Here is an 18,556-nt window from a genome sequence, read left to right as displayed (position 1 = left end):
TTGAGGTTCTGAGTTCAATCATTTAGTACTGCCAAACCACCATAACAACCACGACAAACTATTTTATTAACCTAAAATTTGCTTTGCATTATAGAATATGGCAAGATTACGATTCATGAAATTATGACTAAATTTGCAGAAGCACTGACAATTCCAAAAGCCCCAGGTGAGTTTTATTTAATATGCACATCTATAAAGATGTGATGATTTACAGATTCAAATAGTATGAGATGAGATATAGTTCAAGAACAGATAAGAAGCAATATGAAGATCAAGCAAGATTCATATTTTTATTTTTGCCAGTCCTGGGCTTGAGCTTGGGCCTGAGCACTGTCCTTGGACTTTCTTGAGGCTAAAGCTCTACCACTTGAGCCTCAGCACCACTTCTGGCTTTTTCTATGTATGTGGTACCGAGGAATCAAACCGGGGTCTTTGTGCATGCTAGATAAGCACTCTACCACTAGGCCAAACTCCTGACCCCAAGATTCAATTTTTATATAAAATTTTATGAGACATGTATTGCTAAGCTGAACCCAAACTTAAAATTATGAGTAGTTTTTCATTTGAAATGCTAGAGAATGACTTTATTTATGTGTGTGTGTGTGCGCGCGTGGGCGTGCTGATATTAAATTTTGAACTTGGAGGCCTGGGCACTGTCTCTTAGCTTTTTCACTCAAGACTGGCACTCTACCACTTGAGCCAGAGCTCCAGTTTTGGCTTTTTCGTGGTTAATTAGAGATAAGAGTCTCATGGACTTTCCTGCTTGGGCTGGCTTCAAACTTTGATCCTCAGATCTCAGACTCATGTGTAGCTAGGATTATAGGCATGAGCCACTGGCATCTGGCATTCTCAGATCACTTAGTATATATATTTGATTTCTGCATTGATAAGAAAATTTTAAATTGTTAGAAAATAATTTTTTTAACTTTTAAAAACCAGTACACAAAGGAGATGAGAGACAACATAGTACATTAAGGACAACAATCATTCATCTCCTTTGCTGTCCCTTGGGTATCTCATATTGTTATAATATCTCACTTTGTTATCTGATATATTGAATTTATTTGTATTTGGTTATTTGAAATTTGATAGGGAAGGGGGGAAAACCAAGATGGGTGTGGGGTGTGGGGGGGGAGGGAAATGGGTACCAAGACATGTGAAAGGGTATCAATGTACGTGAATTAATGCACCTTCTATCTGGCAAATATCATGTAACCCTTTTACTAATTACAATAAAAAAAATTCAGTACACAAAAGAAACTTTTGACAAACCTAAGGGAAGGGATTTTTGAACATATTTTCTGGTTTTTGGTTGTGTGTGTGTGTGTGTGTGTGTGTGCATGCGTGCATATGCACTAGTTCTAGGGCTTGAACTCTGGACCTGGGCACTATCCCTGAACTTTTGCTTTTTTTTGCTTTTCCTATATTAATTCTTATAACATTATAGTGTCTATTTTCTTCTTGTGACTAGATAAAATAAAATTTTTATAATTGGTTATTTGAAATTGGATAGGGAAGGGGGAAACAAGATAAGCGGGGGGGGGGGGGGGGGGGGGAGGGGGGGGAAAGGGGGAGGGGGGGAGGGAAATGGGGACCATGTCATGAGAAAGATTATCAATGTTTGTGAAGTTATGCACCTTTTATCTGGTGAATATAATGTAACCCTTCTATTAATCACAATAAAAAATTGTAAAAAAATAAATAAAATAAAATTTTTCTAATGACCTAGAATTCTATAATTATTCTAAATTATAATTTTAGTCTGTTTTAAATTCTCTAGTTTCTACAATGATCTCATGTATGAATAAAATTAAGTTTTTATTTTATTATGTAACTGAACTACTTTTATGTCTTTTTAAGTCCCTTGTAGTGGTTACCATCTCCAGTACAATGCTGAGTAGAAGTGGCAAGTCTTCAAAATCTGTTTGTAATTTTAGAGGGAACCACTAAATGGTTCAATACAAAGCATGATGTCAGCTGTAGAGTTTTCAAACCATTTCTTTTCAGCTTGAGTAGGTGTTCTTCTATTCCTAATTATTTTTTGTTACTCTCGAGCTGAAAAACCAATCATCTCTTTCCAGATGATAAAAATAAAGTTTACAACGTCAACATTCATAAAAGTGATCCTAAAGCTGCTTCTTATATTCAGCAAAATTTAAATGCTATAGGAATCGATCTAACAGATGAGGAAACACAGAAAGTTTTGGATAATACTAATCCTAATGGTGAGTACTTATTATACTTTAAACAGAGTTTGAATATTTCAAAAGCTTCACCTTAAATGCTTAAGGCACATACAACCATCTCCTAGTCTCCATTTCTAAAGAAAAGTTGAAATCATTTTTTCTTTCGTTTCTAATGGATATTCTTTATATCAAAGGAACTTATTTTCAATGCAATCTCTCTGGCAGCTTTTTACTTTTAGATTTAGTCTACATATTGCATATGTACATGATAATTGTAATTCTTCCATTCTTTTAGTTTATATTTCTGTTTTATAACTCCAATTTCATAATATCAAATAGTCCTTTAAAAAAGAATATTTAAATTATATCTGCTTTTTTTCTTTTAAAAGATGAAGTCGTGCTTTTCAAGGATGTCATCAGAGAATTGGCCAACACTGATGATTTTATGGAGTGTCAGAGTAAGTATGAAATTTGAAACAAATATAATTAGAAACTTCATGTTTTGGATTGGTATGTATAGGGATATGTGTGTGTATTTATAAAGTTTAACAAAACTCTTTCAAGTCCTCTTTTTCATTCTTTCATTTAACCATGGGAAATATATATATATATATATATATATATATTTTACACCCTATTTTTAGATGGCTGAAATATGAATTTATTTTTCCTAATCTCCTTGTATTACTTTAAAATTTTGAGGTATATCTATATTCATTTCTCTCTCTTGTTATATTCTGTGGTCTCATCAGTCTTATTAGGGGATTATTTATCTTATTATCACAGTTCTCTGCTCTTGGTTTCTTTAATCAATTCTAATGACTTTTTATCTTTTCTATTCTTATCTGTTTATTTATTCTGATTTATTTGGGCTTAGTCTTTCACTTTTTGTCAGTAACTTTAAATGATAACTGAGCCTTTTTTGATAACTGAGTCTGTTTTGACATTTTAGCAAAAACGACAGTGAGACAACCAAGTTTGAAGATTAGAGTTCTAAGACTGGGGATTTAAAATAGATGTTAAAAGTAAGCTTAATAGGGGCCGGGAGTTTGGCCTAGTGGTAGAGTGCTTGCCTAGCATGCACGAAGACCCGGGTTCGATTCCTCGGTACCAAATACATAGAAAAAAAGCCGGAAGTGGTGCTGAGGCTCAAGTGGTAGAGCTCTAGCCTTGAGAAAGTCCAAGGACAGTGCTCAAGCCCTGAGCCCAATCCCTAAGCTTAATAGGGGCCTGGAGTTTGGCCTAGTGATAGAGTGCTTGCCTAGCATGCAGGAAGATCCAGGTTCTATTCCTGGGTACCACATACATAGAAAAAAAGCCATAAGTGGTGCTGAGGCTCAAGTGGTAGAGCTCTAGTCTTGAAAAAACCCAAGCACAGTGCTCAGGCCCTGAGCTCAAGCCCATGACTGGCAAAAACAAAAAGTAAGCATACTATAAATTAATCTGTAATTTGAATATAATTCCAATCAATATCTTTTGGAAATTTTTGATGGGAACCTTTACATGTAATTTTGATAGTTTTCAAAACATTGCAAAAAGAACCATTATGGGTGCTAGTGGTTCATGCATGTAATCCTAGCTATTCAGGAGGCTGAGATCTGTGGATTGAAGTTCAAAGCTAGCCCAGGTAGGAAAGGCCATCAGACTCTTGTTTCCAGTTAATCACAGAAAAACTCAAAAGTGATGCTGTCGTTCAAGTGCTAGAGTGCTAGCCTTGAGCAAAAGGAGCTATAGCACCCAGGCCCAGCAAGGCACAGGACAGGCCAAAAAATTTTTAAAAATAAAATTTAAAAAAGAACTGTTATTGAAGTATATTAACTTATAAATCAAGAATCTCCTTTGCATACACTTGCATACTACTCAAAATATTTACTTATATATTAACAAACTAATTCTGGCTTTTACATAAGAGAGAAAACATGTAACCTTTGTCCCTCTAGGCCTGACTAGCTTTATGTAATATAATTTTTCCAGGTCCTTCCATTTCTTTTCAAATAATCTAATGGATAAATAAAATTTCATTTGTGTATAAAAAAAAGAACCATTATGGGTAATGTGCTTGATCAGATATAAGAGCACATTATAACACTAAAACAAAGTATTAAAAACTGATCAATTCATTATAGTACAGAACCTGTAGAAACTTAAAAAAAGAAGTTGCTGAAATGCAATACACTCAAACAAAAGCAATTATTTATTTTACCAATAGTTAGATAATTCCAAAGACTAATGAAACTGATAACTCTATTTCAGGATTCATGGGCATCTTATGTTGTCCTTCATATTGAAAGATTTCCCCTAAATTAGAGAAAAAAGTTGAGATAACATAAATAAGACAGTAGTAATAATGTACACAGATATTAAAATTTTAACTGAGAGCCAGGTATGATGGTATCTGCCTGTATTCACAGCTACTCAGGAAGTGGAGATAGAAGGATCATCAAGAATATTGATATTCTTGCCCAACATTTGGATATGGAGAGTTAGGGACACTTTTTTAATTTAAAAGAACTTTAAAATATTGTGGCATAATTTTCTTAGGGACTATTTGGTTTTAGTTGTTTTGTGAGCTGAACACAGGATAAAACATTCTAGTGTATAAAATTCAGTGCATATTCTACAAAATTAGAAAATTGAGGGAAGGGTTGGAGTTGGGAGGGATGGTGGAAAATGATGAAGGGAGTGATACTGATCAAGATTCATTGAGTTCAGACACTGTTGTGTTGAATGGCAACTCAGTTGTACAACAATTTAAAAATAAAAATTAAGTTAAAAATGTTTTAATTTCTCTTATCTCTAATTTAAGCATTGAAGATTTTTGTTAAGTTTTCAGCATAGAAATTTTTTTGCCAGTCCTGGGCCTTGAACTCAGGGCCTGAGCACTGTCCTTGTGTTTTCTCAAGGCTAGAGTTGTACCATTTGAGCCACAGCAACACTTCTGGCTTTTTTCTGTATATATGGTACTGATGAATCGAACCTGGGTCTTCGTGCATGCTAGGCAAGCACTCTACCACTAGGCCAAACTCCCAGCCCTATAGACAGTTTTTTAAAGGACAGAAAAAGATGAGCTGTTTTAGAAAATGAATGCATTTTCTTTAATCTAGTTTGTTATAAGCTTCTCTGGATATACTAACCATTAATACATGTGCGTAGGAATAGAAGATGCATGGAACATTGTTAACACTATCTCTGATGGAAAAGTTGAAGTTAAAGAACTTTTATCCACTCTGAAGAATATTTTTAATACTGTCTCTGATGGAAAGGTTGAAGTTAAAGAACTTTTATTCACTCTGAAGAATATTTTTAATACTGTCTCTGATGGAAAAGTTGAAGGTAAAGAACTTTTATCCACTCTGAAAAACATTGTTAATAAGGTCTCTGATGGAAAAATTGAAGTTAAAGAACTTTTATCCACTCTGAAGAACATTGTTAATAATGTCCCTGATGGAAAAGTTGAAATCAAAGAACTTTTATCCATTCTGAAGAACCTGGAGAAACCTTTAAATGAAGACCAGCACGAAGTGTTACTGAGCTCTGCAATAAATGGTGAGTACTTGTTATTTCTCAAGTTATTCCCCTTTGGGGCACCATGATCATACAGAAAAAAATTCCTTCCTTCCTTCTTTCCTTCCTTCCTTCCTTCCTTCCTTCCTTCCTTCCTTTTTCTCCCTCACTCTTTTTTTCTTTGTGTGTGTGTCTGTGTCTGTGTGTGTGTGTGCGCATGCACGCGCGTGCGTGTGTGGTAGTAGTGTGCCTTGAACTCAGGCCATGTGCTATCCTTTTAGCTTTTTGTCTGCCTCAGCTCCATTTCTGGGGTTTTTTTTTTTGCTAGTTAATTGGAGATAAGAGTGTCAGACTTTGCTATCTTTCAGTGATGATCTACAGATTTCACAGTCTCCTGAGAAGCTAGGATTATAGTTGTGACCCACTGGAACCCAGCTAATTTGTTTTGTTTGCTTTATTAAATGTTGACAGTACTGAGTGCTTTCTTCTTTGTTTTTTTTATTGTAATTAGTAAAAGGGTTACATGATATTTGCCAGATAGAAGGTGCATTAATTCACATACATTGATACCCTTTCACATGTCTTGGTACCCATTTCCCTCCCCCCCACACCCCCCACCCGTCTTGGTTTTCCCCCCTTCCCTATCAAATTTCAAATATCCAAATACAAATAAATTCAATATATCAGATAACAAAGTGAGATACTATACCAATATGAGATACCCAAGGGACAGCAAAGGAGATGAGAGACAACATAGTACATTAAGGACAACAATCATTCATTATATGGCTTTTGTTTCAATATCCTGGAGGTCCTTTCAATTAGCTTCACATTATATGGCCTTATGTATCAAGATTTTGCTTTATTGCAGATCTCTGCTAGTAGAGCCCAAGGTTTCTACTGATTATGACGAATGAGGGAAACCATTGAGCCTAAGTTCCTTTGAGTCTGGCTTACTTCACTTAATATGATTTTTTCTAAGTCTTTCCATTTCCTAACAAATGGGGCGATGTCATTCTTTCTGACAGCAGCATAGAATTCCATTGTGTACAAATACCACAACTTGTTGATCCACTCATCAACTGAGGGACATCTAGGTTGGTTCCATATCTTTGCTATGGTGAATAGTGCTGCAATGAACATTGTTGCGCTAGTGGATTTAGTATGTCCTTGTTTCTGGATGGTTGGGTAAATGCCAAGTAGTGGAATTGCTGGGTCATAGGGGAGTTCTATGTTTAGCCTTTTGAGGCACTGCCACACTGCTTTCCATAGTGGTTGAACGAGTTTGCACTCCCACCAACAGTGTAGTAGTGATCCCTCCTGGCCACATCCCCTCCAGCATCTGTTATTTGTTTTCCTGATCCTGGCCATTCTAACTGGAGTGAGGTGGAATCTTAGAGTTGTTTTGATTTGCATTTCTTTTATGGCCAGAGATGTTGAGCATTTCTTCATGTGTCTATAGGCCATTTTTGTTTCTTCTTCAGAGAAGACTCTCTTTAAGTCTTTGGCCCATTTTTTAATGGGATGGTTGTTACTTTGGAGGTTAGTTTTGAAGTGACTCAATTTTTTGAGTTGTTGATATATTTTAGATATGAGGTCTTTGTCCGTTGTTTGGTTGGTGAAGATCTTCTCCCACTCTGTAGGCTTCCTGATTAGTTTACTAGCTATGTCCTTTGCCATACAAAAGCTCTGCAGTTTAATGCAGTCCCACTTATCCAGTCTTTCTCTGATTTGTTGTGATTCTTGGTCCTTATTAAGAAAGTTTTGACCTGTGCCAAGGAGGCCTAGTGTATCTTCTATTCCTTCCTGTAGAGTTTTCAGTGTGTCAGCTTTTACCTCCAGGTCTTTGATCCATTTGGAGTTAATTCTAGTGCAAGGTGACAAAGAAGGATCCAGCTTTAGTTTTCTGCAGGTGCTTAACCAGTTCTGCCAGCACAACTTGTTGAAGAGGCTTTCTTCCATTCTATTTTTTTGGCTCCCTTGTCAAAGATTAGGTGGCCATAGGTCTGTGGTTTAATATCTGGGTCCTCAGTTCTATTCCATTGGTCTTCAGGCCTGTTCCTGTGCCAGTACCAAGCTGTTTTGAGAATTATAGCTCTGTAATAGAGTCTAAAGTTTGGAATTGAAATTCCTCCAGCGCTGTTCTTTCTGCTAAGAAGTGTTTTTGCTATACGGGGTCTTTTATTATTCCATATGAAATTTTGGATTGCCTCTTCTATTTCTTTAAAGAATGACATTGGGATATTGATGGGTATTGCACTGAATTTGTAGATAGCTCTTGGCAAGATTGTCATTTTCACAATGTTGATTCTTCCAATCCAGGAGCATGGGAGGTTTTTCCATTTCCTTAGTTCTGCTTTAATTTCCTTTTTTAGGGTTTTAAAGTTTTCGTCAAAAAGGCCCTTTACATTTTTAGTTAAGCTAATTCCTAGGTACTTTATTTTCTTTGAGGCTATTGTGAAAGGAGTTTCTTTCCTGATTATTGCCTCGTTCCTCTCACTGTTGGTGTAAAGGAAGGCAGTTGATTTTTGAGGGTTGATTTTATAGCCTGCTACTCTTCCAAAGCTTTGAATCAGCTCAAGGAGCTTGGGAGTAGAGTCTATAAGATTCTTTAAATACAGAATCATGTCATCTGCAAAGAGGGATAGTTTTATTTCCTCTTTCCCTACTTGGATCCCCTTTATGCTTGCTTCTTGCCTTATTGCACTGGCTAGGAATTCTAGTACTATGTTAAAGAGGAGTGGAGAGAGTGGGCATCCTTGTCTCATTCCTGATTTTAGAGGGAATGGCTTTAGATTTTCACCATTAAGTGTAATACTAGCAGTAGGTTTCTCATACACAGCCTTTATTACATTGAGGAATGTTCCATGGATTCCTAGTTTCTCCAGAGCTTTTAACATAAAGGGGTGTTGGATCTTGTCAAATGCCTTTTCCGTGTCTATTGAGACAATCATGTGATTTTTGTCCCTGCTCCTGTTGATGTGTTGAATTATATTAATTGATTTGCGTATGTTGAACCACCTTTGCCTTCCTGTGATGAATCCAGTTTGATCATAGTGTATAATTTTTTTGATGAGTTGTTGTAGACAGTTGGCCAGTATTTTGTTGAGAAGTTTTGCATCGATGTTCATCAAAGATATAGGTCTATAGTTCTCTTTCTTTGATGAATCTCTGTCTGGTTTGGGGATGAGGGTTATACTGGCTTCATAGAATGAGTTTGGTAAGGAACCTTCATTTTCAATTTCGTTGAAGAGCTTGAGGAGTATTGGTGTGAGCTCTGCTTTGAAGACCTTATAGAATTCAGCTGTGAATCCATCTGGCCCTGGGCTTTTCTTAGGTGGAAGTTCTCTAATTGCCATTTCTATTTCAGAGCTTGAAATAGGCCTGTTGAGTTGGCTTAGTTCTTCTTGGTTCAGTGTGGGTATGTTAATATTGGCTAGGAATTCATCCATTTCATCTAGATTCTCAAATTTGTTGGCATAAAGGTTTGAGAAGTATTCCCTCATGATATTCTGGATCTTGGTAATTTCTGTCGTGATATTACCATTTTCATCTGCGATTTTGTTTATTTTGATATGCTCTCTTCTTTTTTTGGTAAGATTTGCTAAGGGCTTGTCAATTTTGTTAATTCTTTCAAAGAACCAACTCCTTGTTTTGTTGATTCTTTCTATAGTTTTTTTGGATTCCAAATCATTTAATTCTGCTTTGATTTTAATAATTTGCTTTCTTCTTCTGGGATTAGGGTTGGTTTGTTGCTCTTTTTCCAGGATCTTAAGGTGAGACATTAACTTGTTGGTTTGCAATTTTTCCAACTTGTTGTTGTAGGCACTCAGCGCTATAAATTTTCCTCTGAGTACTGCCTTTGCTATGTCCCAAAGGAGTTGGTATTTTGTGTGCTCCTTACTGTTAAATTTCATAAACTGTTGGATTTCTGTTCTGATCTCTTCGATGACCCATTGGTGATTCAACAATGTGTTGTTCAGTCTCCATGAGTTACAGGGTTTTCGTTGGTGGAGATGTGTGTTCAGTTCCAGTTTGATGCCTTTGTGGTCTGAGAGTGTGCATGGAATAATTTCTGTGTTTCTGAATCTGTCCAGGTTTGTTTTATGGCCTAAGATGTGATCTATTTTGGAAAATGTTCCATGTGCTGCTGAGAAAGACGTATATTGTGTTGTTGCTGGGTGGAATATTCTGCAGATGTCTGTTAGATCTAGTTGGTCTATATAGTTGTTCAGTTCTAAGGTTTCTCTGTTGAGTTTTTGCCTTGTTGATCTGTCCATAGGTGAGAGTGGTGTGTTAAAGTCACCGACAATCACTGTATTTCGATCTATGTATGGTTTCAGTGTAAGTAAAGTTTGCTTGATGAAGTTTGGAGCTCCGGGATTGGGTATGTGAATATTTAGGATCGTTTGTCTTCCTGGAGGTAAGATCCCTTTAGTAGTATGTAGTAACCTTCTTTGTCTTTTTTTACTAATTTTAGTTTGAAGTCTATTTTATCTGATATGAGGATGGCAACTCCAGCCTGTTTATGGGGGCCGTTAGCTTGATAGAGTTTATTCCAACCTCTCACTTTCAAAAGATGCTTGTTTTTTTGGGTAAGATGTGTCTCTTGAAGACAGCAGAACGATGGCTCTTGCTTTTTGATCCAACTAGGCAGCCTATGCCGTTTAATTGGAGAGTAAAGTCCATTGATATTGAGAGTTAGGATTGAGAGATATTTATTAGGTCCTACCATTTTTAAAAGCTTTTATTTGGGCCTGTGTCTTGATAGTTCTTGTGGTCCTTAGATGGTATGCTGTTTAGGTGCCATTTCTTTCCCTATATTGCATTTATTTTGGTTTTCTATGTATAGAACATGTTTCAGAATTCTCTGTAGTGTTGGTTTTGTTGCGACATATTGTTGCAGCTTTTCCCTGGAATGGAATGTTTTTATTGTTCCCTCAGTTTTGAATGAGAGCTTAGCTGGGTACAGTATTCTTGGTTGGTAGTTATTTGAGTTAAGGGCATGACATATATGCTTCCATTCACTTCTTGCTTGCATGGTCTCTGCTGAGAAATCTGGGGTTATTCTGATTGGTTTTCCTTTATAGGTTACTGAACCCTTTTCCCTGGCTGCCTTTAGGATCCTTTTTTTGGTTTCTATTGATCCAGTTCGGATTACGATGTGGCGGTGGGATGTTCTTTTCTGGTCAGGTCTGTTTGGGGTTCTAAAAGCTTCTTGTATCTGGATGGGCCTGCCCTTCTGGATGTTTGGGAAATTCTCTGAGATGATTCCCTGAAGTATATTTCCAATACCATTGACCTCTTTCTCCACGCCCTCCTCAATACCAATTAGCCTTAAATTAGGCTTCCTAATTGTATCTTGGACCTCCTGAAGCGCTCTCTCATTTTTCCTAGATTTGGATTGACTCATTTTATGTTCTTTCTCTATAATAACTAAATTATCTTCAGCCCCGGAAATTCTCTCCTCTGCATTGTCTAACCTGCTATCAAAGCTATCTACTTTATTTTTCATCTCCCTTGCTTCTAATTGCTCATTTTTGATGCCTTGCATCTCTTCTTTTAGATCATGTATGGATTTCTTTAGCTCCTTGATTTCCATTTGAGTGGTTAGCTCAGTAGCTTTATTTTCTTTGAACATTTGCTGGAGTTCGGTCACCTTTTTATTTGTGGATTCTATGAATTCATCCATCTTTCTTTGAACAGCCTTTATTATGGCCTCCTTTATGGCTTCTTCTTTTTTACTTATCACCTTGTTTATGGTTTCCTCTTGTTCAGCTATGGCTTCCTCCCTTATCTCTTTCTTTATATTTTCATATTTTTCATTAATGATGTTTATCAATTGCATTTGTACAGCACTTGGAAGACTCTCCTCTAGGTTTGCCAGTGACTGTTCTATTGGCTGTTTACATTGGGTGAGGGGGGTGGGGGATGTTGTTTCCTGATTTGACATTTTTCTTGATTTTCTTGTTCTGCCCATTTGAAAATGGGAGCAAGATTAATACTAAACACGATTATAGTTTTTCAGATATAACCAACCTAGACCTCTGTAGCTGGCAGACTCTAGATGTTCACAAGTTTTGATTGGTGTTATCACTCTTTCTTTTTGTGCAGTTACCGACCAATCTAATACATCCACTGATAAGCGATTTATATCCAAAACAATAAGCCTCTCAACCCAATCTCTATTGTCTTTAAGTCCCTCTGAGCCTAGAGAATAATTAAACACCTAGATATACAGTGTTGCTCAACAGCCATCAAGTGTAGATCCATAAAGTATAAGGGTTGAAAGAGGAGCAGAGGTCCAGAGATAGAAAAATAGAATGAGAGAGGTCAGGGGGTAAGTAGGTAGTGTATTTGAGTACAAAGTTTGGAAAGTATTAGAATAAAACTTATGTGTTGCTGCACGACTAGCTGTTAGCCCAACCAGTGGCCTCACAGTGGACCATGGGATGGCTCTGCGAGCTTCCGTCTGAGCGCGGTTGGCGGACGTTTTCCTGTGCTGCTTCCAGGGGTGGCCCCAAGCCAAGGGTCTGGGGATTGAGAGTTTCAGGGGCTCTCAGCAGGACCAGCAGGAGACCCTTCTGTTCCCAGGGGCGGGGCCCAGCTGGGGACGTGGGCTCCAAGGGCGGAGCCGCGCCTTTTTGGTTCTCAGAAGGGGAGCTTGGTTGCTGGTCGGCCCTTCAGATCCCTGCTGTGTTTCCACTGCTTTGTCAGAGTGTGTGTCTGTGGAGGGCCCCTTGGTGGTGTCTTGCTCAGGATTCCCAGCTGGAGGATGCCCCGGGCAGGAATTGAGGGGGGGCAGATGCTGGCTCCTATTTACCCGCACCCCCTACCCACTGTTGTAAGGCTGGGTCCCAAAGCCCTCCACTCTCCAGATCCAGTGGCCTGGGAGAGGAGCCTGGTGGGCAGGTGGGAGCTGGGACAGCTCCGCCTCCCCTGGTGGGGTGCTGAGTCTTAGGGTCCGCCCACGTGTCAGTCTCCAGTCAGAGGGGTAGGGGTTGAGCCCCTTGAGCGGGTGGGTGTTGGGACAGCCCTGCCTCCCTTGGTGGGGTGCTGGGTCTTATGGGTAGCCCGCCTGTCAATCTCCAGTCAATGGCCTTAGGGAGGGGGCTGTTGAGGGAAGGGACAGGATTCTAAATTCCTTGCCCCCCTGCTCCCTCCAGTCTTTCTCGGGCGGGGTGTTGGGGTGTGAGTTAAGTTCTATTGCTTGGCACCCGCTCTGCTTTCCCGATGTGTTTGGGGACGAGCTGTATTACTCACTCCTCTGCGTCTGTCTGCGGGTGCTCCACGGTGGTGGGGAGTCTTTCACTCCCCTCGGGTCTCTGCCGCCGCCTGTGTTCTGCGTCTGGGTTCTGCTGCTTGCTGTTCTGGTTCCGCGTCTGGGTTCCGCTGCTTCCGCCATTCGCTGGCCCGGTTCTGTGCTGGTGTCTGCAGCTGTTGGGCTCCCAGCCTGGCGCCCTCCACTGCCGCAGCTTTTCGTGGATTAGATCTGGCGCCCGCCGCCACTTTCCCAGGGTGGAGCTGGCACCCGCTCAAGCCGATTTTCTCAGCTTGGTCCGGCGCCAGCTGCCGCTTTTCGCGGCTTTCCGTGGCTTTCGTGGCTTGGATCCGGAGGCGAGAGGTGGGGGAGGGGTCTTCGCGTTCCGAATTCTTTGAGAAAGTTGGATGTGAGCTTTATCTGGATTTCTTTTCGGGTTTGAGTCCTTCTCCGTTGCTTTTTGAGTTTGTTGTTGTGGATTTCTTTAGGTAGTTGGCTCGTGGGACTCCCTGGTTCTCTCTTTTTGTCAGAGAGAGCTAGGCTGCGTCCCTATTGTCTCGGCGCCATCTTCCTTCCCCCCTGAGTGCTTTCTTCTTTGTATGCTTGGTTTTTTTTGGGGGGGGGGGTCGGTTGTAGGACTTGAACTCTGGGCCTAGGTGTTGGCCCTGAGCTCTTCAGTTCATGACTACCATCCTATCCCTTGAGCCACAGCATCACTTCTGGTTTTCTGATGATTAATTGAAGATAAGAGACTCATGGGTTTTATAGTGCCCAGGCTGGCTTTGAACTGTGATCCTCATATCTTAGCCTCCTGAGTAGCTAGGATTACAGGCATGAGCCACTGTGCCTGGCTGTATGCTTGTTTTTTATGGGAGTGATACTACAGTATACCAAAGAGAAAAATCTTAAGGATAGCCAAAAACAGAAGTCAAACCGAAGTACCTGCAAAAGAGACATTTTTTCCTCTTCCTGATTTTTTTTTGAGTGTTAAAATCTAGGGAAAGTGTTCTATAATGTTCTATAATCTGAAGGAGGAAAAGGTCAGTTTTTGAAGAATCTAGACTTTGAGCTTTTGAAATTTCAACTGAAGTTTACCTTGATTTTATTTTGTGTTTGCTACTCTGGGGTAAAAAGTACCTGTCATGTCTACCCCCAACCCCCATTTTCAGTCTCTTCATGGGTGAGAGACTGGAAATTTCTCATATTCTGACAAGCAAATATATTTAAGATTTTTTTTCCAGTCCAGGGGCTTGAACTCAGGGCCTGGGCATTATCCCTGAGCCTTTTTATGCTCAAGGTGAACACTCTACCACTGGAGTCATAGCATCTCTTCCGGCTTTTTCTGAGTGGCTTATTGTGGATAAGCCTCCTGACTAGCTAGGATTATAAGCATTGAGCCACACTGGTCCTTGGCTTAAAATTACTTTAAATGTAACATTTTATTTATCATTTTTGGTTCTTTTCAGAGGTTAATAGGAGTATCTATCTATATGGTACCTGAAATTTCAGTTGCTTTAATAATTAAATTAAATATGAGCCTAATGAATTATCCTAATTCAGTATTGCAACCATCTCTCTCTACCAGAGAGATGGGGATGGGAGGTGGAGGAAGTACTGGGAAAAAACCCCTATTGTTTCCATTTCTTGGAATTAATTTCAATAAGCATCATCTTATATGGTCATATGCACGTAGATATTGAGCTGCTGTGATCCTCTCCTAAGAATGTCCCCATTTGTTCTCAGTGTGCAAATGCTTAGAGTGCTATTTAATTAATCATGTCCAAATGTAATTATTTGGCATTTTTAACTATCCATTGGATTAACTTGTAGATTTATAGACATTATTCTAGTTATTACAAATGAAGGAAACCATGAGCCTGTGTTTCTTTGGGTCTGGCTTACTTCACTTAATATAATTTTTTTCCAAGTTTATTTGATTCCTAAAAATAAAAAAAACACACTGGTAGGGTTTAAAGTCTTAAGATTGGAAGTGGCACTGTGGCTCAAAGTTTTAGAGTGCTATATCCTTGAGTGAAAAAGCTCAGGAATAGTGTTCAGGCCCTGAGTTCAAGCCTCACAACTGACACACAAAAAAAGTCCCAAGATATTCCTACCATCTGCAGGTTGTGGGTGCTTTGCTTAAAGAAGGCTTTGCTCCAATGCCATCATCTGTTCTCTTGAATTCACAGGTTTATTGAAAGAGAAGACTATAGCTCTTGATAAGATGCCTGAAATTAAACTGAACTCCAAACTTTTGGGTGCTGGTATTCCAATAAGTGAGAAGACATCCCAGGAGAGCCTGAGAAATGCATCTATCAAAGGTAAATTCCTTTTTTAGAAAGCAATTCTATTGAGCTTAATCAGGCTCAATATACTCCGCTATCTGTTCCTATTTTGACCAGGAGATACGTTTAGTTTTAATTAGCAAATGAAAAATTAGACATCTTTATAGTATAAAGGTGATATTTTGATATATAGATACATATATATACTTTATGAACTGATTAAGTCAAGATAGTTATCATATGCTTCATCTTACATCTTTATAATTTTTGTGATAAAATTTAAAATCTACTCTCAGCAATTTTAAATATGTACCATTATTAATGTAGTCATTTTGCTGTCAATAGATCTCCAGAACTTATTCCTGCTGATCACTGAAACTTTCTACCTCTTAACCAACACCTTCTCCCTGACCTCTCCTACCACATCAGTCCCTGATATTTACTGTTCCAAATCTAAAATTATTCCACATGGAAGCGAGATCATATATTTCATGTAGCATCATTCTATGCCAGACTTATTTTACTTCACATACTGTTCATCCATTTTCTTGCAAGTGACAGAATTTCTTTTCAAAGGTCAAATAGTATTTTATTGTGTGAGTATGGATGTGTGTATATGTGTGTGTGTGCATGCACATGTACATGTGCTCATTGCATTCTATTATCTAGTCATCTATTGATTGACAGGTCGATATAACACTTTAGCTACAATGAGCTGCAATGAGCATGGAAGTGTAGACATCTGTCATACTTATTTCTTTTCTAATAGTAAGAATTAGAATGACTAGATCACTCAGTAGTGTTATTTTTCTAATTTGAACCTACGTAATGTCTTCCATAATTTTATGGTTTCCATAATACTACTTTGAGTAGTCACTTAGAGTGTGTATGTTCCCTTCTCACTTCTTCCTTGCCAACAACTTCCTTTGGTCTTTCTCATAAAGCTCATCTTTACAGTTGAGAGACAAACTAAGTTAAAAATAAAATGAAACCAATAGCATATTGATACCTTGGTAGAATTTGTATTGTTTTCTTCTGAAAATGCTTTTCAGAGGCATCCTCTGTTTATTTGTATTACCTATATACATGCCCATATATAAAACAAACTAACTTTTTGAAAGTCAAATAATTGAATATAGTTACAGGTTATTTCTTTTATTGAAAGGAGGATTTTGAATAACATGATTTTCATTTAGTTTAATTTTATCTAATTTTCAGAAATTATAAAATTTGCCCATCCTCATCCTTTGTCATCAGTATTTAATGATTATTAGCTTTGGTATGTTGCCATTTTATAATCCATGTATTTTGTTTTTTTAGAAAATGATGAAATAAGTGTCAAGCAAATTTTGGAGAATTTGGACAAAAGTAAGCCAGCTCCTGTATTGGAAGGTAGGTTCATCAGCATTTCACTGTATGAATATGCGTGTGTGTGTGTGTGTGTGTGTGTGTGTGTGTGTGTGTGTACTAGGATCTGAACTGAGGGCTTAGCACTTGCTAGTCAAGTATCCAGATTAGATATACTGTGTTAGTATATGCTAAATATGAAGTTTTCAATATTAGACAGAATAGGCAACTACTTCAGTAAAAGACAGCTGTTCCCATAGTATCTGAAATTTCTCTCTTATGGGGTTTGGACTTTGGGCCTGGGTGCTGTCCTTGAACTCTTCAGCTCAAGGCTAGCACTCTACTCCTTAAGCCACAGTACCACTTCTGATTTTTCTGGTGGTTAATTGAAGATAAGAGTCTCACAGACTTTTAGTGCCTAGGCTGGCTTTGAACCATGATCCTCAGATTTCAGCCTCCTGAATAGCTAGAATTACAGGCATGAATCATCCCTGGCCTTCCAGTATCTGAAATTTCTATCAAGAAAAAAGTTTTGTACTAAGTTATTATCCACATTAGGCTTCTATTAATATGTCTTGTTATTAAATAGGTATGGAGGTACATGCTTGTAATCCCAGCACTTTCAGGGCTGAGGCAAAGGGATGATGAGTCTGACACCAAGATGAGGCAACACAGGAAGACCATAGCAACAAACAAAAATAAAATAGGGGAGAGTTAAGTAAAACTCCTCACTATATTAACATTAATTTCCAGTTATTAGCCAAGATTTATTCCTTCTGAGACTGCCTTACAATTGATCTTCTATTTATATGCAAAGATGAAAGCATATACGTATTCATACATACATATATAAGTTATTTAAACACAGCAAGAAAGTATTTCATGTAAATTGTGGTATCATCTTTTAATTAGTGTCAGGTATATATACTAATTTTTGATTGACAGTTTAGATTTGTTATTTAGAATTTATATCTAAACTGAAAATGTTTTTCTTTTGATAGATGTGCAGGAACTTTCAAAGGCTTTGGACAAAGTCACGAAGGGAAAAGTGGATACAGCTGATGTGCGACCTATATTGAAGGGCCTGAAGGTTTCTCCTCCTGAGGAAGAATTACAGAATTCCATTCCTGTTGACAGTGAGTATTGTCATTGAGTTGTTTATTATACGTAAAGTTGTGTTTACTTTTACACATTGATCAGCAACTGTAATGAGTGTCCATTGTGAAGTTTGTTGAGAATTTGTTGTAAGTTATAGTCATACTGAGATCCATTGAAGAAGGGATGATGGATATCTGGATTGTCAACTTGAGTGGTTTGAGAAACACATATGATATTAGATGGAGGCACAGACTGTGAAGGGATAATAGGTTCAACATTAATATTTTAAACCCATTGAATGGTTTAACCCATTCAGCTTTTGAATAGACTATTAGGAGGCAGTAGAACTGTGAAGGTAGGACCTGGTTGGAGATCATTGGTCCCTGGGATATATCCTTGGCAGCTATGTCTTCCTTTCCTGCTAATTATTGTATGCCAGGATGTAAAGATCAGAATGATGGCAGAAATATGGATAGTTAAGTTGAGGCTCATGAAGTTTCGCATAGGAAAGAGGGACTCTGTTGGGAGCTGGACTAGGTTCCATTCATGTTACATTGTGGGAAATAATTGACTGATATTTTATCTGTGTTCTGAGACTTTGTAGAAGACTGGCTTTACATGGGCTAGATTAATGAATCTGATAGAGGTGTTTTCAAGAGAGCTCAGAATTCAGGTTGCCAGAATATTTATTGTTGACTGCTCTGGGACAAGTTTTCTTGGGGATAGTTGGGAAATCATTGGATAACTGCAAAAATCAAAGTGAAAATATTGGGAAAAAATGTACATTCTATCCAGAAAAGGAAGTGGCTTAAAATTGTGGACAAGGACGTGTAGTTGTTAAAGGGATTAATACTGTCAAGGAGAAATTAAGAACT

At 38.2% G+C, this 18,556-nt stretch overlaps 1 protein-coding gene across 1 annotated transcript in view; it reads left to right on the top strand.

The window, feature by feature from the left end:
- The window catches only part of LOC150051205 (EF-hand calcium-binding domain-containing protein 13-like), a 128,065-nt gene that overhangs the window by 71,726 nt on the left and 37,783 nt on the right, over positions 1–18,556 (top strand). The window contains exons 26-32 of the mRNA XM_090351491.1: positions 95–166; positions 2,082–2,225; positions 2,576–2,644; positions 5,340–5,732; positions 15,141–15,272; positions 16,557–16,628; positions 17,585–17,719. Of these exons, the coding sequence (XP_090207617.1) occupies positions 95–166; positions 2,082–2,225; positions 2,576–2,644; positions 5,340–5,732; positions 15,141–15,272; positions 16,557–16,628; positions 17,585–17,719 (1,017 nt within the window). The remainder of the gene's footprint in view (positions 1–94; positions 167–2,081; positions 2,226–2,575; positions 2,645–5,339; positions 5,733–15,140; positions 15,273–16,556; positions 16,629–17,584; positions 17,720–18,556) is intronic.

The sequence above is a fragment of the Megascapheus bottae genome, chromosome 17 (genome assembly GCF_031878675.1).
Source record: "Megascapheus bottae isolate mThoBot1 chromosome 17, mThoBot2.hap1, whole genome shotgun sequence".
Lineage (NCBI taxonomy): Eukaryota > Metazoa > Chordata > Mammalia > Rodentia > Geomyidae > Megascapheus > Megascapheus bottae.
Note: the sequence above shows the minus strand (reverse complement) of the source record. Positions and strands in the feature narration are given on the sequence as shown.